Raw genomic sequence first — 25307 nt, forward strand, 5'->3', positions numbered from 1 at the left:
CTGGTTCACTGAAAAATTGCCTTCCAGGATTCCAGTGCCTAGTGCCAGAAAGGTTAGGAACTTAACAAGTACACTCTAAAATCAGTGTGTGCCACATCTGTATGATGTTACTTCAAGAGCAATAATTACCCCAGATATGAAATCTTAGCATTATTATGCCTTAAAATTTCTTTTATGATTTTTGTCACTAACTTCCGTCTGTTGCTATTATTGCCTATTTTTAAAAGTATAACATGTACTTTATAAACTGAGTAATATTAATTATTTTAATAAAAGTTTAAAGACAACCCTGAACAGTGTTTTTAACATTTCAGGTTGTAATCTGTTAGTACATTAGGGAATCAGTTTATTGGGTTGGGAACACTTCTTTATTTTTTGAGACAGAGTCTCGCTCTATTGCCAGGCTGGAGTGCAGTGGCGCAATCCTGGCTCGCTGCAACTTCCGTTTTCCAGTTTCAAGCAGTTCTCCTGCCTAAGCCTCCCGAGTAGCTGAGACTACAGGCACGCACCACCACACCTGGCTAATTTTTTTGTACTTTTAGTAGAGACGGGGTTTCACCATGTTGCCCAGGATGGCCTCAATCTCTTGACCTTGTGATCTGCCCTCCTTGGCCTCCCAAAGTGCTGGGATTACAGGTGTGAGCCACCGTGCCTGGCCGGGAAAACTTCTTAAAATATAGAACAGAGGCTGAGTGTGGTGGCTAATGCCTGTAACCCCAGCACTTTGAAAGGCCAAAGCGGGTCAGGAGTTCGAGACCAACCTGGCCAACATGATGAATCTTCATCTCTACTAAAAATACAAAAATTAGCTGCATGTGGTGGCCGTCTCCTGAAATCCCAGCTACTTGAGACAGGAAAATCGCTTGAACCCAGGAGGCAGAGTTTGCAGTGAGCCAAGATTACACCACTGCACTCCAGCCTGGGCAACAGAGTGAGACTCCATCTCAAAAAAAAAAAAATGATAACAACAACAACAAAAAAAAACATAGAATAGAAAATGAGTGGAAATGGTAAAAGTAAGTACTATTTTTTTTTTTTTTTTTTTTTTGAGACGGAGTGTCGCTCTTGTTACCCAGGCTGGAGTGCAATGGCGCAATCTCGGCTCACTGCAACCTCTGCCTCCTGGGTTCAGGCAATTCTCCTGCCTCAGCCTCCTCAGCAGCTGGGATTACAGGCATGCGCCACCATGCCCAGCTAATTTTTTGTATTTTTAGTAGAGACGGGGTTTCACTATGTTGACCAGGTAAGTACTATTTTATGAGACTTGTTTCAGTCCTACATGTCAATTGAACAATTGTATTACTGTGAAATGCATTCCTATGGGTTGCAGCCCAAGTGTGAAAGCCGTGTCAGAATGACTCCAGTACAAACAATTGATCTCGGTACCTGGCTGGTGTCCACAGGGATCGGTGTGAAGGCGGCTTGTGTCAGGGACACTGTGGGGCCCAGCAGGTCGCGTGTGTAAGTTCGTTCTTGCTTGTACTCTCGGCTGTGTTCCACTTTCAACTTTTCTTTTGGCAGAACAGCTTCATAACAAGGCGCATACCCAGGTGGAGGAAGAAATTTGAATTCTCCATGTCGCCCCCCAAGCAGAAAGCGTACCCTAAAAAGGATGCTTGTTACAGTCAGTTTTATCTCTGGTGCACATTGAAGTTTTCTAATTAACGAACTATTAGGAAAAAATCATGAGTACAAAAGTAATTTTGTCAGAAGCCACATTTGCTCCTAAGTATAGGCACAATGTGATCACTTAGAACTCCAGGACCTCTCATTATAAAAGGTAAAATGTGAGGACATCACGGTCATCAGAAGAGAAAACCAGCTGCTGTTAATTAATGGGTCAGTGATGACATCACCCACTGGAGAAATATGAAAGGCACATGCACCACATTCTTACGGGAATCAAGTGCATGTCCATAATAACTGGTCACTTAATGTCCCAAAGTGCCCAAGTCATCAACAGATAAAAACTTGATCTAAATATCTACATGCTTAAAATTATAGGACTTCACAAGGAATGAGGAAAAAAAATAGTCCCTTGGCAATGTCCAATTTCCTAATGAGATTCTCTTAAGCAGGGGTCCCCAGCCCTCAGGCATGATGTGTTCCAGTCTGTGGACTATTAGGAACCAGGCTGCACAGAAGGAGGTGAGCTGTGTGGGCAAGCTAGCATTACTGCCTGAGCTCTGCCTCTTGTCAGATCAATGGTGGCTCAGATTCTCACAGGAGTGCAAACCCTATTGGGAACTGTGCCTGTGAAGGATCTAGGTTGCTCACTCCCTATGAGAATCTAACTAATGCTGATGATCTATCTGAGCTGGAACAGTTTCATCCTGAAACCTTCCCCACCTTCAACCCTGGTCCTGGCCTGTGGAAAAATAGTCTTCCACGAAACCACTGCTTAGGGCCAAAAAGATTGGGGACTGCCGCCTTAAAGGAGATTCAGACGCCACTTCAACTTGAAGAAGGCAGGTAACCTTATTGCTTATTGTTTATCAATTTCAACAACAACAACAAAGAACTTACTAAAATCTTTTATACAGTCTGCTCATTTAAGCAAACCTATTTTAATCTGAGTTCCTTGGAACAACACTTTTTGAAACAGTTAAGTGATATCTATTTCCTGGGGTTCTTGGATTTACAAAATTAAATTTAAATTTTTCATTTTCCTTGTAATTCTTTTTTTGGGGGTCAGGGTCTCTGGTGTTCAGGTGGGGGTACAGTGTCACAGTCACACGTTACTGCAGCCTCTATCTCCTGGGTTCAAGTGATCCTCCCAACTCAGCCTCCCAAGTGGCTAAGACTACAGGCATGTAACACTAGGTGCCAATTAAAAAAAAAAAAACCTTTACAGAGATAGGGTAGGGTCTCACTGTGTTTACCAGGCTGGTCACAAACTCCTGGCCTCCAGCAATCCTTGTACCTCGGCCTCCCCCAAAGCACTGGGATTACAGGTGCAAGCTACCGCACCTGGCCATAATTCTTTTTCTAATTTGTGTATCAGGTCTAGACCAAAAATAAATAAAAGCAAAGAAAAGTGAAGAAAAATGAAAATGTTAAAACTTTCCAGAAGCTTGTAGAAACAAAATTTGTATAAATACATATAAAAAAAAAAAACCAGTACAGGGATAGTTAATAGTTCATGATTACTCTGTTCCTTCTTCAATATGATGCTTTATAACTAGAAATTATTCCTGGGAGAATTATAATAAAAGGAGTAACTAAAATAAAGGGAGTCATTCTAAGTGTACAGGGGCGTGTGTATAAAAATAAATGGCAGAATAGTTACCTATAACACACCACATTTATTAAAGTTGTATTTGCAGAACTACAATGGATTATCATTTTAATTTCCTTCCTTCTGGTAATAGCAGATAAGGAAAGAGTGTGAGGAAACTATCTTGGCACAGTTGACCATGGGCAGAGAATAAAGAAATTAAGAGAATAAAGGTGGAGAGGAATGCTGAAGAAAGCCATCTGGGCCTCATCAACAAAAACAATCTTTAATTTCTGTTGAAATAAGGGGGTGTGCAATTGAGTGAGGAACTATGGCTTAAAAGGGAAAATTAATGAAAATATAAGAAAATAAGCAGTATTTTTTAAGCAGCCTTGCTCATTTCATCTAATTAAATGAACTAAAATAAAAATCTTGAAATAGTTCAGGACACTGGTTTGAGGGAGACTGCCCGCATGTAAACACACTGCGATCCACACACAAAGCATTCAGCCTTGCAAGTTGCCCCTCTTGGGTGAGCCTTACCTCTTCCCTCAAGGCACAGGCAAAAGGCATGGAGGACAGATGCCCAGGAGAGAGAAATAATGATTAGAGAAGCAAGGCAATGGGGGCAGTGTAGAGTCTTCTGTGGAGGTATGAGAAATGAGAAAGGAAAGAGACCAAAAAACAGACATACTAACTTTATTCCTGCAGAGAAACTGACAACTGGAAAGAAGAGGCCATCGATGTTGAAATTCTCAAACATTCCTTGAACAGGCTGTCCATTAATTCGGAATGAGATGCTTGGGGCACTGAGATCTAAACAGCAACTGATGACATCATCAGTTCTTAACAGATGCTGGTTTGGTGAGCTTACAGTACGAGCAATACAACCTATTGGGGGAAAAAACATTAAGGAAGATCATGTATTTTTTATCTCAGAGAATTGTCTTCAGAGCCAAAGTCAAAGGATTTGAATAGGTAGTGACAAACCAATGCACAACACCAGAAGGAACAAAGCTTGAATGTAAACGGATGTTACATGTTATACCCACTGTCAAAAAAAATTTATTTCAGGAGTCAGACTGCTATCTATGTTGTAAAATGGACCTTCTGATACACAGAAATTTCTGCACATAGATGAATGGCAATTGATGCAGAAATTATCTAAGAGCAGATTATGTAATGATGTCAAAGGAACATCTCCAGGGACTTCAGATAGGTACCTTACCATCTACTACTTGTAAGACCATAACCGAATTACTTAACCTTTCTTAATTTTGATGTCTTATAAACAGAACACCAAATAGCCATCACCTTGTTTAATTATTCTGATGAATAATGTTTTACAAGTAACAGAGTCTCAGGCACAGCAGGCACTTCCTGTCAGTCCCCTTTTCAAATGCTGAAGTCCCTTTGTTCTATCAATTTAAAATAAAAATACATAAAGATAAGGAAAGCAGAAAACGTGATCATTCATTCCTGCAGTGCGTTGTTTATTGTGAAATAGCTATAGGCCACTTGGTTTTTGTTTTACGATTGCATTTATTTCACAGAAGATCTTGGTCGGCTTCTTAAGTAAAGCACGAAATAACCAGGGGGCATGAAAATGATACTGGATTAATGTTATTTCTCGCCCTGGTGAGACCAACCTATGGTCTAAGCCCATTCAAGAAGGGAAGGTCCTCCCAAATACACATGCTCTCAAACCTGAACAAGCCCTTGAGTGTGAGCAGAGACAAAAACAGACTTTGTGATACATGCTTTGTATTTTTAGTAACTCTTTTTATTTCTAGCATGCCAATATCTTTACCAAGAACATATCTGAAATGCCAGTAGTAGAAAATACCTATTTTTTAAAAAATTTTTTATTGCATTTTAGGTTTGGGGGTACATGTGCAGAACATGCAAGACAGTTGCATAGGTACACACATAGCAGTGTGTTTTGCTTCCTTTCTCCCCTTCACCCACATTTGGCATTTCTCCCCAGGCTATCTCTCCCCAGCTCCCCCTCCCGCTGACCCTCCCCTTTTCCCCACAATAGACCCCAGTGTTTAGTACTCCCCTCCCTGTGTCCATGTGTTCTCATTTTTCATCACCCGCCTATGAGTGAGAATATGCGGTATATCATTTTCTGTTCTTGTGTCAGTTTGCTGAGAATGATGTTCTCCAGATTCATCCAGAGAATACCTATTTTTTAAATGTGAAATCCCAGTAGTAGAGAATATTTTTTTTAATGTGGACACTTCTTATTTTACCAATATTCAAACCCACAGGCAATGCATTCACTATCAAGTGTCTCTTTCAGAATTCCCTGAATATAACAAAGGTAGCTTTAAAAAAAAAATCATATAAAAGCAATGCAGAAAAAGGTCTAGTTTCTTGTTTGTACCAAGATCTGTGGCAAATAGAAGTGATATTAAAAAGATATTTACTATAATCAAATATATTGCTCAGTTTGAGGGATATGACAGCTTTATAGATCCTGTACTAGAAACCTGTACCCATCTTTCCTGTACATTCCTCCACACTACTTCTGTATTTAAATTCTCTAAAAGTACCAAAATTTTTCAACCTTTTGGTCCTTTTAAACACCTGGGACCTGGATTCCCAAAATCCAGTTCTGTATGGATAGAGAGTAAACGTAGCAACACCGCAACGTTTAAATTGAAGAGAAGAAATGAAGACATAGCTCAAAACTTTTGCTTTTGAGTCCAATCCTCGTAGCAAGAAATACTGCCACTCTCCATTACAAGATATTAAGTAGCAGAGAATGTGTTCTATCCTAGAAATCACTGATATTTGATACTTTAAATTGTACACCAACCATTAAGAAAAGGAATAGGGGAAGGACCCCCAAGGTTATCTGTTACTACGAATTCAAGTTTTGTAACTCAGATTCCAACTAATTTAGATTTGTCTTAATTGACTATGAATCTAAAATTAGCAAAGCATTTAACAAACCCCCAGTGGCTTAAGAGAAAAAACTTTTCAGCTACAGGCATGATACGGTATGTATTTCCTCGCCATTTAAAAAAAAATAAATAAAATTTCAGGATGCTTTTCTCCTGAAATTCCACTGCCTACCATCCATTCTGGTACATGTCCTAACCTAAATTACTAAAATTTTTTGTTGTTGTTCTTACTGTTGTATTTAACAGATACTTTGTAATAAGAGGCACAATTCAATTGCGTAAGGCCCAGGTACTTTTAATGTATTGAAAGAAAATTGCAAATTGAATACAAAACAAAAGTGGTAAAATACGTTATTATACAGATAGAGTAAGTGAAAGCAACTTGACATTGTTGATCAATTTTTTTTAATCTAATCTCTGTGTAATGGGAAAACAAGTTAACATATTTCATTTATTCATTTGAGTATTTATTTCCCACAGAGCAATACCAAGAGCTAGAGGGAAAGGGTAATAATATCTAAAGGATTGTAGTTAAAACGTTTTATAAAATGGACATTAGCCCTATTTTGTGTTTAATAGGTCTTCTGAAGTTAGGGCTCTTTCTCTCTGGTTGGTCAGCAGGAAAATCTTACTATGGGAACAAGGAACTGTGACTGTGGTCTGACTGGCACAGGTCACCCTTGTACAAAGCAGTGTACAGTACTGTGAGGACTCCAACCACATTCCTCAGAGGTTAGATGAAATATGCAAAATACAGTTTCAACCCCATAAATACAGATACCTACTGTGTACTCACAAAAACGAAAAATTCAGGTTAGGCACAGTGGCTCACACCTGTAATCCCAGCACTTTGGGAAGCCAAGGTGAACAGATCACTTGAGGCCAGAGGTTCAAGATCAGCCTGGCCAACATGGTGAAACCCCCAACTCTACTAAAAAATACTCTACTAAAAAATTAGCCAGGCATGGTGATGCAAGCCTGTAGCCCAGCTACTCAGGAGGTTGAGGCATGAGAATCACTTGAATCCAGGAGGCAGAGGCTGCAATGAGCTGAGATTGTGCCACTGCATTCCAGCCTGGGCAACAGAGCAAGACTCTGTCTCAAATAAATAAATAAATAATATACAAAACTTAAATTTAAAATTCACCAAAAAAAAAAAAAATACAGCTTTATCTCTTCTAGACAACCGAGCTAATGGCACTCAGTGAAGAAACAATTCAGTGAGTATCATCGTTAAACGCAACTACATTGAGTGCTTTTAGATATAAAATCATTACCATAAACTCTTAGGTTTAGTTCAATTTAATTCTTACTTTTCACAAGCTATTAAGCCCATAAAGCATTCGGAAATGTCTATCATTTGTACCAAACAAGAGGTAAAATTCAGCTTTATAACCTAAGGTAACTTTCTGTATCTTCTATATGCTAAATGATTTATAAACTATGCCAAGCTCGTACTCGGACTAGATGCCAAATGCAGCTTTATCAATATAAGCAGACGTCTGCAGAATCCAGATGAATTTTAATATCTAAAAAACCTGCATAATCAAGAGCTAAGCTATTAAGTGGAGCTAACCAAACTCTACTTCTTCATGAATCCGAGAAAAGTATTATTTTTTAATACATAGTATTCATTTTTAATATATACTCAACCAGCAAAGCTAAGCGGTGGTAGCTGGTGAAATGACCAATTCCTTTATTTTAAAACCTTGATACTTCTGAAACAAAGTGTCATTTGATTATGGACTGAGTCCTCACACTACACTTTACAAATGATTGATTTCCCACCATTATATTATCTAACAGAAGGCTGAACTTAGTCTATTTCTTCCCATTATTTTCCAAGGTTTGTTTTTTGTTCTTTTACTTTGGCAGCTAAAGCTTTGAACATACCAATCAAAGCAGAAAACACACAAGCTTCTTGCAGTTCATTCATGCCTTCAAATGCACACTTTAAATACACAGTATTGTTCATAAGCAATACACTCTTATTTAAAATCTACTCTTTAAATACACAGCATTGTCATGAGCTAGGCAGTCCCTTGGAAACGGACTATATTTGTAAGTGTTTTCTTTCTCCCCTAGTGAAATAGTGCTTTTTCTCCAATACTCTTACTCATCATCTCGGTGCTAAATCTCTGACTAATACCCAACAGCAGTACCCAATGGAAGCAGCACCAAGAGCTTTCGGAAATGCCTGGCAAGAGCAAAAGATCTCCTTCTAGAACACCATGAGAGAAAATGGATAGCACGTACCTGACCAGAGATGAAGGCCATCGAATCCATAGGAGAAGAGGTCATCTCCAACACCATTTCCACCCCATTCTTCGCCCCCTCCAGGGTAGGGAGAATACCCTTCCGTAGAAGCCCAGCCCACTCGCAGGTGAGTTGCTTCAGCTGTCACAAAGGGCTCTGTGTGGTCCACCATCAATTCATAGTACCATTTCTTATACTGAGCAGAACCTTCACTGACACCCAGAAAAATATTGGGTCTCATGCTTTAAAGAGACAGAAACAGCATGCATGTAAGAAAAGTTCAAACAAAACTTTCATTGTTTTCATTTACATCTCACAATTTTACTGTTTTATTTTACTTTACTGTTACTTTATTTATTATTCTTATTTTTTTAGATGGACTTTCTCACTCTGTCACCAGACTGGAGTGCAATGGCGTGATCTTGGCTCACTGCAACCTCCACCTCCTGGATTCAAGTGATTCTCCTGCCTCAGCCTCCTGAGTAGCTGGAATTACAGGTGTGCGCCACCATGCCCAGCTAATTTTTGTATTTTTAGTAGAGACGGGGTTTCACCATATTAGCCAGGATTGTCTCGATCTCTTGACCTCATGATCCACCCACCTCAGCCTCCCAAAGTGCTGGGATTACGGGCATGAGCCACCATGCCCAGCCCTATATTTATTTTATTTTATTTGAGACAGGGTCTTTCTCTGTCACCTAGGCTGAAGGCCAGTGGTGCGATCATAGTTTACTGCAGCCACCATCTCCCAGGCTCAGGTAATCCTCCCACCTCAGCCTCCTGAGTAACTGGCACTAAAGGCGAATGCCACCATGCCTAGCTTATTTTATTTTTATTTTTAGTAAAGATAAGGTCTTGCTATATTGCCCAGGCTGGTGTCAAACTCCTGAGGTCAAGTGATCCTCCTGCTTCGACTTCCCAAGTGCTGGAATTACAGGCATGAGCCACTGTAACCAGCCACATCTCACTATTTTAAATATTAGTCATGCTTCTCTAAGATGCCAACATATTAAATATATATTTTCTTTATTACTAAAAAATTATGAAAACTACAACTGAGGTAGTACACAGTGAAAGCCAGCTCCACTGTGAACATTCCATGAGCACTTTTAGTTCTGAAATTTCTTGGCGGTGTCATTCAAGGGACTGTTATATTGTCTTCATTCCTCTTCAGCAAGTTGTGTGTCATTAATCGTATTTAAGTCACCAACAGAGACACTCACAGCAGACTTTTAGAATTAATGGAGTTATTAGAGATCGAGGACATGCAGAAATTTTCCTAAGCTAAGCTTTGAGCCACATGGGATATGGGGCTGAGGTAGGTGATGTTGTTTTGGAAGGAACCAGGGTGAGTAATCAGCTTTGTTGTTCATTATGCCCACTGTGAACAGAAGAATTTTTAGTAAGTTGTGTTTAATTCCATTTTAGGAGAGGACATACACCCTGTGGTAATAATAGGTAGAGATGGATGAAGGTCTAAGAACGTATTGCTCATGAACGTCGGGTCTATTGTACAAAAAACCAAGAAGGAAATCTTAATGCTGTAAAAAAAAAAACCCTCATAAACCAAAATCCAAAACAAACAAACAAAAAACAATAAACAAAACAACACAGGTGTTTGGACTCTGCTGCGCAGCTCTACGGAGGAAACATAATTTAATGTGGAGTTGACAGAGTTTGAGAAGGAGCTCCTGAAAAGGAGCAGAGGAAAATAACCAGCTGTATCCATCTCCCTACGATTTCCATTTTTCCAGCACACTGTGGTTGGAAGTATAGCTGGAAGAGTCAGAGAGAAAATTTGAGCATCGTTTGCTAGCTGTGTGACCCGGCACTAGTTGTGAAACTCTGCTCATCCTCCGTTTATCTCCTGGGAAACGGGCTGGTAAACATCTATAAATTGACGCATGTTGTGAGGATTGAATAGCAGAATAAATGTTTATAAAGTCTTTGCCATAGGGTGAATATGCAATAAGTGTATATATATTTTAAAAACACATTGGCTGGGCACGGTGGCTCGTGCCTGTAATTCCAGCACTTTGGAAGGCCAAGGCGGGCAGATCACGAGGTCAGGAGTTCAAGACCAGCCTGGTTAACATGGTGAAACCCCGACTCTACCAAAAATACAAAAATTAGCTGGGCATGGTGGTATACACCTGTAATCCCAGCTACTGGGGAGGCTGAGGCAGAAGAATGGCTGAACCCAGGAGGCAGAGTCGTGGTGAGCAGAGATCGTGCCTCTGCACTCCAGCCTGGGTAACCAAGCAAGAGTTGTATCTCAAAAACAAACAAACAAAAAACCCATATCATAGAAATACACAACAAACCCTGCATTTCTGTTTAAAACAGGTTGAAGTAATCAGTATCTTCTGGCTTGCTGCTAGATACAGCGTGTCAGTGTCACTACTATCACACACAGTATTTTGTCGATTGTAAGCAGTTATTTCTTATTTATTTATGTGTTCCAATGGAGGATGTGATGGTTAATACTGTGTGGACTTGACTGGGTTGAAGGATGCAAAGTATTGATCCTGGGTGTGTCTGTGGGGGTGATGACACAGGAGATGAACATTTGAGTCAGTGGACTGGAGAGGTGGACCCACCCTCAACCTGGTTGGGCACCATCTAATCAGCTGCCAGCACATCTGGAATAAAAGCAGGCAGAAGAATGTGGAAAGCCCAGACTGGCTGAGTCTGCTGGCCTCCATCTTTCTCCCGTGCTGGACGCTTCCCTCCCTTGAACATCTGACTCCAAGTTCTTCAGCTTTTGGACACTTGGGCTCACCAGTGCTCTGCCAGGGCTTTCAGGCCTTCAGCCACAGACTGAAAGCAGCACTGTCGGCTTCCTTACTTTCGAGGTTTTGGAACTCGGACTGGCTTCCTTGCTCCTCAGCTTACAGACAGCCTATTGTGGGACTTCACCAGGTGATCCTGTGGGTCAGAACTCCTTAATAAACTCCCCTTCATTTATACATCTATCCTATTTATCCTGTGCCACTTGAGAACCCGGACTAACACAGGGGATAAGAAAGGCAGTGTGGCATGGTGGTTGTAAGCTCAGTCTCCGGATTTAGATCTACGTTCCACTTCTAGATCCAGTTCTTTCATCTATAAAATGTGAATCATGATGGTACCTAGGAAAACAGACACAAACAGTACAGAATACAGGTAAAGCCCATAGCACCACAGCTGGCACATGGTATTCAATGAACATTAGGTACCAGCATAATTATACACAACCATATCCCCATATAATTGTCAGGCTGCTCCTGAAGCTGTCAATGATTATCCATACAGGAATTCAAATAAAAGCTCTTATACATGTGTTGTGTAGCAAAAATCCATATTTTGCTAGGTTCGCTTATTATTATCCTGTCTGATTGTTAGAGAAAAAGACATTATTCACTGGAAAAATACAGAAAATAATACTACACAGTCTAATTGTAAAAATAGACAATACAGTATCAGCCACAGGGCAAGAACATGAATTCTTTTGTCATGTTACCTGCAAGGTAACACTGTCTGTCTAAATTTACCTGCTGACATGGTTCACAAGACGTGTCTGCAATAACAAATCTCTTCCTGGTAACAGGTTATCACAGATGAGATGCTGGTTAGAACGGACTGCAACCCCATGGCAAACACAGAGTGAGCACAAGACGTCCAGAACCTGAAAAGAGAAATTACCTTGAGCTGATCCATCCTTTCATCCTATCCTTCCCTTCCCTTCCCCTTCCCTTCTCCTTTCCTCCCTTCCCCTTCCTTCCTTCCTTCCTGACAGCATCTCACTCTGTCACCCAAGCAGAAGTGCAGTGATGGGATCATAGCTCATTGCAGACTTGAACTCCCGGGCACAGACGAAGTCCTGGGCACTCCTCCATCCTCCTACCTCAGCCTCTATAGGTGCATGCCACCACATCTGGCTAATTTTTTTTTTTTTTTTTGTAAAGACAGAGTATTGCTATGTTACCCAGGCTGGTCTCAAACTCCTGGCCTCAAATGATGCTCCCATCTTGGCTTCCCCAAGTATTGGGATGACAGGCATGAGTCACTGCACCCAGTCACTTTCAGCTGATTCCAACTCCCCCTTCAGAATCAAGCATAAGCAGCACATTTTACAAAGCAAACACATTCTTTCAGTTACATTTTACTCAGTTATGTAAACATTACAGTGTGTTTCCCACTAATTTTCCAACTTTTCTTCATGTTCCCACTGATGCTATGAATAAACACTGAACACTACTACTTCATCATAATTAAGAGATGCAGGCTGAGTGTGGTGGCTCACTCCTGTAATCCCAGCACTTTGGGAGGCCAAAGCAGGTGGATCTCCTGAGGTCAGGAGTTCAAGACCAGCCTGACCAAGATGGTAAAACTCATCTCTACTAAAAATACAAAAATTAGCCAGGCATGGTGGTGTGCACCTGTAGTCCCAGCTACTCGAGAGACTGAGACGGGAGAATTGCCTGAACCCTGGAGGTGTAGGTTGCAGTGAACTGAGATCGCGCCACCACACTCCAGCCTGGGTGACAGCGTGACTCCATCTCAAGATAATAATGATGAGATGAAAAATAGGAAAAATTTGACACACTTTTAAAATGTTATCTTATTTAAAAAATATATCTGAAAGGATTTGAGAATTCATTCAGGGAAATAAAATAGTTCATTTACCTTGTGATTTCTTCCATGCTTGTCTAAAAGTGAGATAATAGATTTAATATGTCCTTCTTTAATAATATTTAGAGCTTCTGGACTTTCTACTAATACACAGTGTAAAACTTCCAGAATGCCTAAAGATAAAACAAATAAAGAGGGGGAAAAAACATGATTAATTGGTATATAATAACCAGTGTCTTCCTTTTTCTACATATGTGCATTCAGTACAACATGTAATTATCTGTGCTCAATGTGACTGCCACAAGGCACTGTGATAGGTGACAGGTGGTGTTTGGGAGAAGGGACTAATATCCAAAGATGATGACATGTTAGTTGAGGAAGGAAAAGGCAAACAATTAGATGTGGTGTTGAGCAGAGGAAGCAGGTTTGCTCTGGAGGAGGGAGTAAACCGAGCAACATGGATGTGGGCATTAAAGAATACGCTCATGATTGGGCCGGGTGCGGTGGCTCATGCCTGTAACCCCAGCACTTTGGGAGGCCGAGGCGGGTGGATCACGAGGTCAAGAGATCAAGACCATCCTGGTCAACATGGTGAAACCCCGTCTCTACTAAAAATACAAAAAATTAGCTGGGCGTGGTGGCGCGTCCTGTAATCCCAGCTACTCAGGAGGCTGAGGCAGGAGAATTGCCTGAACCCAGGAGGCGGAGGTTGTGGTGAGCCGCGATCGTGCCATTGCACTCCAGCCTGGGTAACAAAAGCGAAACTCCATCTCAAAAAAAAAGAATATGTTCATGATCATTTTCAGGCTTTCCAGGAAAGGAAGGGGGTACATGCATGAGTGAAGTCTTGAATGTGGGGCATACAATGCATCCTAATCCATGGGGATCATATTCTCCTTGCGGTTTACAGTTGAAAAGATTTATTAGTTTGTTAAATAAGAGAAATGTGTAAAATAAGACAAAAATGAGTAGAAATAACACATTATATAAAACTGGATTAAAAATAGTGATTTTTTAAGGTACTATCCACCAAGAAAGAAAAAATAGCATATACCTTTTCTTAAAGTTTAAAAAGAAAAGAAAATGAATTTCATTATCAGAAATTTTAGCATGAACTTGAAAAGCTAAATGTGTATCCCTGTGTTTATTTTTTCAGAACAAGCTTGCCTTGTCAACAATGTGAATGGATCCCATTCTAAGCAATTAGACCCAACATACAGAAAACATCACCTCTGAGAGTTACATAGCATTGGGAAGGGCCCAGAGGAACCCTGTGGAAAGGGTCATACCTCTCAAGTGGAGTTCATATTCTTAGAAAAGAAATATAAAATTTCACATTTACAAAGGTATTATAGAATACAGAAGACACAGTCATGTCATCTGCAAACAGGGACAATTTGAGGTCCTCTCTTTCTATTCGAATACCCTTTATTTGTTTCTCTTGCCTGATGGCCCTAGCCAGAACTTCCAATATTATGTTGAATGGAAGCGGTGAGAGAGGGCACCCTTGTCTTGTGCCAGTTTTCAAAGGGAGTGCTTCCATTTTTTGCCCATTCAGTATATTGGCTGTGAGTTTGTCATAAATAAATAGGTCTTATTATTTGGAGATACGTTCCATCGATACCTAGTTTATTGAGAGTTTTAGCATAAAGGGCTGTTGAATTTTGTTGAAGGCCTTCTCTCCATCTGCTGAGATAATCATGTGGTTTTTGTCTTTGGTTCTGTTTATGTGATGGATTGTGTTTATAGATTTACGGATGTTGAACCAGCCTTGCATCCCCCGGATAAAGCCGACTTGATCGTGATGGATAAGCTTTTTGATGTGCTGTTGCATTCATTTCTCCAGTATTGTATTGAAGATTTTACATCAGTGTTCATCGTGGATATTGGCTTGAAATTTTCTTTTTTGGTTGCATCTCTGCCAGGTTTTGGTATTAGGATGATGCTGGTCTCACAAAATGAGTTAGGGAGGATTCGCTCTTTTTGTATTGTTTGGAATAATTTCAGAAGGAAAGATATCAGCTCCTCTCTGTACCTCTGGTAGAATTCAGCTATGAACCTGTCTGGCCCTGGACCTTTTTGGTTGGTAGACTATTAATTGCTACCTCAACTTCAGACCTTGCATATCTGGAAAACCCAATTGTCTCAGTCCCAAATCTCCTTAAGCTGATAAGCAACTTCAGCAAAGTCTCAGGATACACAATAAATGTGCAAAAATTGCAAGCATTCCTATACACCAATAACAGACAAACAGAGAACCAAATCATGAGTGAACTCCCATTCACAATTGCTACAAAGATAATAAAATACCTAGGAATACAACTAACAAGGGATGTGAAGGACCTCTTCAAGGAGAATTACAAACCGTTGCTCAAGGAAATAAGAAAGGACACAAACAGATGGAGAAACATTCCATGCTCATGGATATGGTGAAAATGTCCATACTGCCCAAAGTAATTTATAGGTTCAGTGCTATCCCCATCAAGCTACCAATGACTTTCTTCACAGAATTGGAAAAAAAAGAAAATAGAGCCCTCATAGTCAAGACAATCCTAAGCAAAAAGAACAAAGCCAGAGGCATCACGCTACCTGACTTCAAGCTATATTACAAGACTGTAATCAAAACAGCATGGTACTGGTACCAAAACAGAGATATAGACCAATGGAACAGAACAGAGACCTCAGAAAGAATGCCACACAACTATAATCATCTGATTGTTCACAAACCTGACAAAAACAAGCAATGGGGAAAGGATTCCCTAGTTAATAAATGGTGTTGGGGAAACTGGTTAGCCATGTGCAGAAAGCTGAAACGGGATCAAGTATTTTGACAATTTTTTAATGGGGTTATTTGGGTTTTGCTCATTGGGTTATTTAAGTCTCTTATAGATTCTGGATGTTAGACCCTTGTCAGATGCATACTGCCTATTTTTATAAATCAAATTTTATTGTGTATTCCATGCACCTTCAACTACATACTGCCTATGGCTGCTTTCTCACTACAAAGGCAGAGTTGAGTGGTTCTAACAGGTCTCATGGTCCAAGCAGCCCACAATGATAACTATCTGGCTGCTATGGTCTGAATGTTTTTGTCTCCCCAAAATTGATAAGTTGAGATCCTAACCCCCAAGGTGATATTAGGAGATGTTGCCTTTGGCGGGGTGATTAGGTCATGAAGGCAGAGCCCTTAAGAATGGAATTAGTGCCTTTATAAAGGAGGTCCCAAGGGAGCTTGCTGTCCCTTCCACAATATGAGGATGGACTTTCTATGAGAAAGGAGGCCCTCAGGACACCATATCTGCAGGAGCCTTGACCTTGAAATTCCCAGAATCTAGAACTGTCAGAAATAAATTTCGGTTGTTTATAAATCACCCAGTTTATTATATTTTGTTAGAGCAGTCCCAATTGACTAAGACACTAGCCTTTTTCAGAAAAGATTGCCAATCATGGAATAGAGTGTAACCATTAAGAAAAAAGAGCAAGAAGTCAGAACAAAGAACAATAAATTCTGTTTTACTGTTCAAGGCCCTCACTCATGAAGACCCACAGAGTGAATAAACTGAATATATCAGAAAAGATATGACTGGATTTTAGAAGTAAGTAGCATATGTCACAAAGTGCAAGAAAGGCTGCATGAAAACAAATCCCTGGTTTTTCTATTTACCCTAGTCTAATAGAAATCTTTCAGAATTCTGGGTTTAACATTAAAACCGTTTTTTGTTTTTCAATTCTACCGGGTCAGATCCAACAAATTGAAATCCAACAAAGTTGAAAATAATTGACTGTTACTAATTCTACTAATTCTGACAACAAAATGTCAGAGAAAACACGTTTTATTTTCAATTTTATTGGAATAGACTGAAATATACATGCATATTAGATGACCAGCACCTTGAGAAGAACCCTGGTTTATTGGAATAATTTTTGTTTTGTTTTGTTTGAGACAGACTCTCACTAAGTTGCTGAAGTGCAGTGGCATGATCAGAGTTCACTACGGCCCCGATCATCCCACCTTAGCCTCCTGAGTAGCCAGGACTATAGGTATGTGCCACCATGCTGAGCTTTCTTTCCTTTTTTTTTTTTTTTTGTTGTTGTAGAGATGGAGGGTAGTCTCACTACGTTGCCCACACTGGTCTTGAACTCCTGGGCTCATGCAATCCTCCCACTGGCCTCCCAAAGTGTTGAGATTATAGTAGCAAGCCACAGCACCCAGCCTAAAATAAATTTGATTTTCATTTTTATTGAAATAAACAGCAAATGTGCTTTTGTATAATAAAAATTTCTTAAAACAAATGGGAGACCCCGAAGAGCCCATTTTTAAATTAAAAAAAGGAATGGCTATACAATATCATGTGTATATTTAAATTATGCTGATATATGCTTTGAACACTTGGGTGAAAAACGATGCGGAGAAACAGTGCTTAATGAAAATTACAATAGCAATAGTTATAATCATTTGACCACTAAATGCTAAATACATTCAGTAAGACCAAGAAATAGCTATGGTCATGAAGCTTATTGTTAGATTCTCAAATTTAAAAGCTTGGCAGATCATAACAGTATTATGAAATGAAAGAATTATAAATATGCTACAAATTACTTTTTTTTTTTTGAGACCGAGTTTCGCTCTGGGTAAATTCGGAGTTACCCAGCCTGGAGTGCAATGGTGTGATCTCAGCTCACCGCAACCTCCGCCTCCTGGGTTCAGGCAATTCTCCTGCCTCAGCCTCCTGAGTAGCTGGGATTACAGGCATGTGCCACTGTAGCAGGAGCGGCTGCGGGAAAGGATCTCTGGGACACCGGACACCAAATACAGGAGGAAGGAATTCATTTCAGCTGGGAGCAAGGTGGCATAGGTGCCTAACAGCCAAGCTCATCTAACCAAGGAAGGTTCAGCCTTTATATAGGCTTATACTTTAGATGTTACACGTGGAAGAATCTTAGTTTCATAGTCTTAGGACTCACATGTGAAAAGGTTTTAGTTTACAGTTTCAGGAATCACATATGAAACGGTTCCGGTTTACAGTTTTAGGACTCACATGTGAAAAGGTTTCTGGGTTGATCTTGTTTTAAGTAAAAATAGTGCCTTCTGGAGAGTTTCCCCAAGGCTCCTAGGGGAGCAAGGAGAGGCCAGCTGGCCTACTCTTTCTTCTATTGAGATGCACAGTGAATGACAGAGAGAAAGGGAATGCCAAATGCCTGGGTCTCCCGCCTCACCACCATGCCCAGCTAATTTTTTGTATTTTTAGTAGAGACGGGGTTTCACCATGTTGATCAGGATGGTATCGATCTCTTGACCTCGTGATCCACCAGCCTCGGCCTCCCAAAGTGCTGGGATTATGGGCGTGAGCCACCGCGCCCGGCCTACAAATTACTTTTAAAAATCCCAACCAATTACAATAACTAGTAAGGAAAAGCAATTGCATTTTATAAGTTTTAATAAATGTATAGAAATGATTTGAGTGAACCTGTAACTTTTTAAGAGTAGATGCGAAATAACATATACCTTCTAATTGCAACTATGTAAAATATATTCATTTGTATAAAATACACATTTCAAAAAACACCAGAAGTTATTCCCTGAAAAGGTTAGTCTTACTTATTTCTGGATTTGTATATTTCTCTCCCAGTATTTCATAAATTCTGGGAAATGAGCATGCCTAACTTTTATAGTAAGAAACATATTTTAGAAGAATCATAAAACAATAGGAAGTAATGTCTATTTACATTTTATTTCAGCCAATAAACTGAATATTCAATTCATCCAACTCAGTGTAAACCTGACAGCAAATGGCCAGTAACATTCCCTGCCTTTCCTCTCTATAGGATAGAGCTATAGTCAATTTTTAATATATAGAATAAGACTTTTTAAGTCTTATACTTCATCCAAGTTACATAAATTTATTTTCATTCCATGGAATGGAATAAGCATAAACAAAACCTAACATTTGTCACACAGAGAACACACAAATTACAGTACTGAGTGTTTCTATCAGGACTAAGTATTATACAGCAATGAACTAGGGTTGGTCTCAGGGCACACTGGCCATTTTATACGCATGATTTGATTAGCAGTGACAAGTAATAAGAACTTAGGTTGACTACTCCAGATTGATTTCAAATATCATTTCCTAATCGTCTTCTGGACATTTCAATCAGAATGTCTCTAAGTACCCCCTACTAACTTTTCCAAAAGCTGAACATAACACCTTTCTCTGTACATATACATGTAAAATTGCTTCTCTCATCCATCATCCATCCAAATATTCAAGCTAAAAACCTGAAGTCATTTTTAATCCTCTTTCACTTTCTCATTTTCTTAAACATAATTGTTAAAATTCAATAATGCTGTATCCAAATTTATCTCCTAAACTCATCCTGTCCTTTCACTGAATAGCCTCTTACTATCTCCTCTCCTCCAGTTTCTCCTCCCTCCCCAACCCATCCTCTAGATTGCAGGCGGTTATTCTGAAACACACATTTAATCCATGTCACTCCCTTGCTTAAAATCTTCAATGGCTTCCCAGACCTTCCAAGGTCAAAGTCCATTCTCCTTAGCAAAGTATATCAGTCCTACACCAGATAGAGCAACCTTCCTTTGCAGCCTCAATTCCTGCCACTTCCTCCCACAAAGAACAATGAATATATATACCTACATATTAATCATAAATAAGCACTACCAGGCACTGTTCCAAGGAATGGGATCAGCAGTGAACCAGACAGGCAAGGCCCTCTTAAAACTTACAAGAACTTGCTCACCTTCAATCCTTCCCCCATGTTATTCTCAGATCTAAATGTACTCCCACCTTCCAAGACTGCAAATCTCAATTATCTCACAAAGGTTCAAAGTTACCTAATTAGGTAAGCTTTTACTAATGCCCTGAGATGAATTAATTATTCCTTTTTTTTTTTATAGTATCAAGCACATTATATTAACTTTTTTTTTTTTTTTTTTTTTTTGAGACGGAGCCTTGCACTGTTAACCAGGCTGGAGCGCAGTGGCGCGATCTCAGTTCACTGTGATCTCCGCCTCCCAGGTTCAAGCAATTGTCCTGCCTCAGTGTCCCAAGTAGCTGGGATTACAGGCTCCTGCCACCATGCCTAGCTTGTATTAACATTTTCAAAATTCTTATTTCAATCCCCCATTACAGAATGAGCCCTTGAGAGCAGATATTGGTTTAATTTTGCCTCCCTGTCACCCAGCTCACTCTGACCCAGGGAATGCCATCTCATGTTTGCCAAATGAGTAAGTGAATGAACATAAATCGACTGTTGGTTCTCACATTCTGTTTACACAAAATAAATCTGCCATTTGTTTATTTACTCAAAACAAAATTCATTATTGTTAAGTGTCAATAGAATAACTGACCTTTCTTTTTGGAGATTTTCATTTAAAACCTTTGATTTGTTATTTTAAAGGTAGAAAAGACAGAAGACTTAACATAGAGAATTTATATTTCTTAGTGCTAGGATTTCCTTATCTGTGTTTTAATTTGATTGAGGAAAAATTTTACTTGGTGAATTAGGCAAATTTCTGCGTGTTTGTGCATAGAACACAAAATTAGGCTGCAGGCACTGCATGTTTAATACTTGCAAGTATTTAGCCATTTGCCTTAAAACTTTTATGATTGTAACTGTGAATTATGTTCTCATGAGAAAGGAAAATCTCCACAGATGTAACTAAATGTCTAGGAATAACTTAACAGCGTTGGGAGCAGTGGCCAACCGCTATCATGGGTAGAGAATATTCCTTATCATGTTTCTGGACCCAAAAAAACAGTGGTCCTGTTTGCTTTTTTACTAATAGACTTAGATTTTTGTTACCTGACTTACAGATCGGTAGGAGCTTCATCAGAGATCAAAGTTAACTTTGCTGTTGTCTATTCACAGGTCACAGCTCAGGCTGTCTGAGGTTGAACAAAATCAGTTGAGAATCCGCAGAGAACTAGAAACAAGCCACAAGGCAGGAGTGCTCTATGGAGTTCGACTTAACCAAGAATCATCTAGCCTGGGGATTCTGCCCCACGGTAAGTCGGCATAAGCTTACATTTGGGAGAAGTGAGTGGTATTAGACTGGTAGCCACTCAGGCACAGGAGGCCAATGTGGGGACAAAGGAAGCCATGACACTGGTGGCCATGATCACGGCCAAAAGCCCAGGAAAACCACCGACTCAGAAACCACAGTGCCAGCACCACCCCCCCCCCGCCCCGCCCCAGCAACCCCTGCCCCGCAGGGTACTGTTTCCTCACCTGTGGTTCCAATTGTTTTGCAAAAAGAAAACAAAGTCAAAATCACCCCAGAACACCAAGATGGATGTGGGTTTAGATGGAACCTAGTTCTCCACGCATGAGGGATACAGGAGTGTGATTCCGCTCTGGGAGAAGGAAAGTCTCTCTTCCACTTGTATTTCAAGTGGGAGTAATAATACCAAACAAAAGATTATTCCAGAAGGAACACATGGACTCACCTGAAAATTGCGTGTGGAAACCCTTTCGTCTAAGCTAGAGGGAAGCATACAGGAAGACTCCAGGCTGAGTGCTAATTAGTAGGAGTTAAACTGCCTCATGTAAAGGAAACACTGACACAGGGTGCAAGTGAAATAGTTTGGCGGTACCCACAGCATATCAACGAAAGAAGTCACAATCTGAGACCTGCTGAATTACAAATTATTCAACCACAGGTTATTGTTTGGGGATTTCTCCCTCCTACCTGGGAGTTGAAACCCTTTAGAGCTTTTTTGGTCAGAATCTTATCTTCAGATTTCACTGATGGGTCAGTGAAAGTAGGAAAATTTGTCTTTTCGTTCTGAGTCATTAGATAAAGTGACATAACAAGTGAAAAGATGGGGAAGTAAACTGAGAAATGACTGAGAAAGAACAGGGAATCACACAGAACACGAGTGACATTTGCATTCCTGAACGCAAAGAACTTAGGTATGTGACAGACCATCATCCGTCAGAAAGAGTAACTGATTGGTAGCCTTGGTATTTACAAACTTAATGGGAAATATCATAATAAGAGGTATCATTATTATTCTATTGTATCCTATACTGGTGATAAGCATGCACTTAAGCCGACGTGCCCAGGGTTGAGTCCTGGCAGGTTTTTAGCAAATTATTTAACATCTCTGTGCTCCAGTGTCCACATTTATGGACATAATAATGGGGCCCAGGGGAGGGGAAATTGTTATGCATGGCAATACACATAAGGCATTTAGAACAGAGCTTAGATCAAACCCATGCTGTGTAAGTATTGCTATTATTTTATGGTCGAAATAAAATAAGGCAAATGAAACAAAGATCAACAGGGAAGAATTACCAATATGCTCCTTTGTTAAGCAGTGATTATAGTCTTTAGAGAGAGAGAGAAATGCCGAATGGACAACACTGATCAGAGGAGAATTCAGGGAGCTATCTATGAATCAGCATGAAGACATGGAATCAAAGTTAGTTATTAAAATAAAATAAGGAAAATTAGTAAATCAGGAGAAATTAAACCAGCCTGTTAGATCTCGGCGAGAGAGACAGCAAGACTCAAAGAAACAAGGAGAGAGAGTGGACAGAACCACAGAAAGTTCTGCATTCTTGAGATTACAGGAGAGTTGAGTCAAAAACGCAGTGAAGGGTCATCAGAGAAGTGCAAATCAAAATGGCAATGAAATAGCATCCCACCCCAGTTAAAATGGCTTATAACCAAAAGACAGGGAGTAACAGATGCTGGCAAGGATACGGAGAAAAGGGAACCCTCCTGCACTGCTGGTGGCAATGCAAATTAGTGCAGCCATCATGGAGAACATTCTGGAGGTCCCTCAGAAAACTAAAGATTGAGCTACTATGTGATCCAGCAATCCCACTGCTGAGTATGCACCCAAAAGAAAGAAATCAGTATATCGAAGGGATATCTGCATTCCACGTTTGTTGCAATCCATGTTTGTTGCAGTACGGTTCATAGAAATGATTCGGAAGCAACCTAAATGTCCATCTTCAGATGAATGGATAAAGCAAATCAGTACATATACGCAATGGAGTACTAGTCAGTCATAAAAAAAGAATGTGATCCAGTCATCTGCAACAACACGGATGAACTGGAGATGATTATGTTAAGGGAAATAAGCCAGGCACAGAAAGACAATCGTCACATGTCCTCACTTATTTGTGAGATCTAAAAATCAAAACATTTGAATTTATGGACATAGGGAGTAGAAGGATAGTTACCAGAGGCTGGGAAGGGTAGTGGCGGGCTCTAGGAGCTAGAGACAGCTGATAGGTAGGTACAAAAAAATAGAAAGAATGAGTATAACCTACTACTTGATAGCTCAACAGTGCGACTATAGCCAATAATAACTGTGCCTTTTAAGTATACGATTAACTCTTTCAAGAGTATAACTGGATTGCTTGTAACTCCAAGGATAAATGCTTGAGGGAATGGATACCCCATTCTCCATGATGTGCTTATTTCACATTGTACGCCTGTATCAAAATATGTGTCCCATAAACATACACACCTACTATGTATTCACATAAATGAAAAAAAAAATAGGGAAAGTTCAACTAAGTAGACTTAGTGTTTAAGAAATGCTAAAACAGGACGTAAAAGCACCCCTGGTTAACAGGAGTGTCTTCTTACGGTACTAACAACATGAAGAAAGAAACACATGCAAATGAAGCAGCAGCAATTGCAGGAGCAGAAGACACGGCCTAGCTAGCTCCATGTTGGCCAAAGATCCAAGGAGTCTGGGAGAGTTTTTTGGTTTTTTTTCTACATAGCAATGGTGAGGCTGTCAGGGAAAGAATCTCAGTTACGTGTAAAAGCAGTAATTTGTGTCTGGGCCTGTGCACTTCAGAGAGTTCTGTAAAGGCACAAATCTGTTGTAAACTGCCCATGAGTGATAACGTATGCACTGCGTCTAGGTTGTCTTATTTTCAGGAGTAAGCCCAACCACGAGGGAAAATGAGACAGTAGGAACTACAGAAACTCCTAGTTTGAGCTAACTGGAAGCTTAGTTTTCTCTTTCTACTAAGAAGAGCTGGGTCTACCCAAAACAAATAGAAAGAGTTGAATACTGAACCAATAGACAGCATAATTACAACACATCTTTTAAATATTTGCAGTGAATTTTGTGTATCACAAACTGAAGCACGACTGAGCCAGAGAAAAATGTTTCTGTTTGTTTAAAATGAGTATACATTTGAAGTCAATAAATCATTTGAGTTTCAATATAAGATAAACTGCTAAATTATTTTTTGACTTTTTTTCTTTACAAATAATCAGAAAGAAAAGAAAAAGAAGCAGTGTACATTTTGCTTCCTGTTAACTCTTGAAATAAATACGTTCCTCTAAATAGAGCTTCTGTATCTCGCACAAATAGAGGAGGAAAAATAAATTGATATGAACATTGATATATATATAAAGGCTTAAAAATAACAATCCCAAGCAATGTGGTCTCAAGCCCAATTACGAAAATACATAATTGCATATGCTTCATATTTTTATGCTGGTTTTGAGGCTAATGAGTAAAATGAGCACTCATAAAGCTCCAAAAAGGAGAAAAAAGTGACAGAGGTTAAAACTAAAATATAACACGGCTTAGCAACATTAGGGAAAGGAGAGAAAAATTAGTAAAAATGGAAATCAGTGAAGATAAAAGGTGGATCACATCGTTATTCATATACAGAATGAGGGAATGTCATGGATGCATTTGCAAAGCACAAACAAAAATGATGGAGCAAGGGTATTTTATTAGAAGAAAAGATGAATCTAAGTCGAGTTTCCTGAAATAAATTAGCTGAAATAAAACATAAAATGAGCACTGTAATTATAACGTACTATGCAGCCTTAATTAGGCCTCCGATGGTTTGCTGTCTGCAGTTTGAGGAATCATGATTTATAAAAAGTAGACAAACTATAGAAGTTAATGTCCAGTTAAAAGAGAGTATCAGCGAAAAGCAGTTCATTATACAATGAAATAACGGTATTAGAAATTTTATTCTATACAAGTATTTATTTATATAAATTGCCACATCTCAAAACCTAAGAGAATGTGGAATGCCAGACTGGAAATCACTAATACTTTAAGATATTCTTTTCTTTCTTTCATTCACTCATTCTTTTTGTTTTGTTTTGTTTTGTTTTGTTTTTTGAGACAAGGTTTCACTGCCATCACCCAGGCTGGAGTGCAGTGGAGTGATCTTGGTTCACTACAACCTCTGCCTTCTGGGCTTAAGCCATCCTCCTGCCTCAGCCTCCCAGGTAACTGGGACAACACGTGCATGCCACCACCGCCAGCTAATTTTTGTATTTTTAGTGG

General features: G+C 39.7%; 1 protein-coding gene across 23 annotated transcripts in view; it reads right to left on the minus strand.

Moving 5' to 3' along the window:
- RYR2 (ryanodine receptor 2) overlaps positions 1-25307 on the minus strand; it is a 781807-nt gene that overhangs the window by 328076 nt on the left and 428424 nt on the right. For all 23 annotated transcript variants that reach the window (XM_035280524.3, XM_035280523.3, XM_054248004.2 and 20 more), the window contains 5 exons: positions 13054-13172; positions 11919-12052; positions 8386-8627; positions 3916-4108; positions 1387-1603 (listed from right to left, as the gene is read on the minus strand). In XM_035280524.3, coding sequence (XP_035136415.2) covers positions 1387-1603; positions 3916-4108; positions 8386-8627; positions 11919-12052; positions 13054-13172 — 905 coding nt within the window. The remainder of the gene's footprint in view (positions 1-1386; positions 1604-3915; positions 4109-8385; positions 8628-11918; positions 12053-13053; positions 13173-25307) is intronic.

Source organism: Callithrix jacchus, chromosome 19 (genome assembly GCF_049354715.1).
Source record: "Callithrix jacchus isolate 240 chromosome 19, calJac240_pri, whole genome shotgun sequence".
Lineage (NCBI taxonomy): Eukaryota > Metazoa > Chordata > Mammalia > Primates > Cebidae > Callithrix > Callithrix jacchus.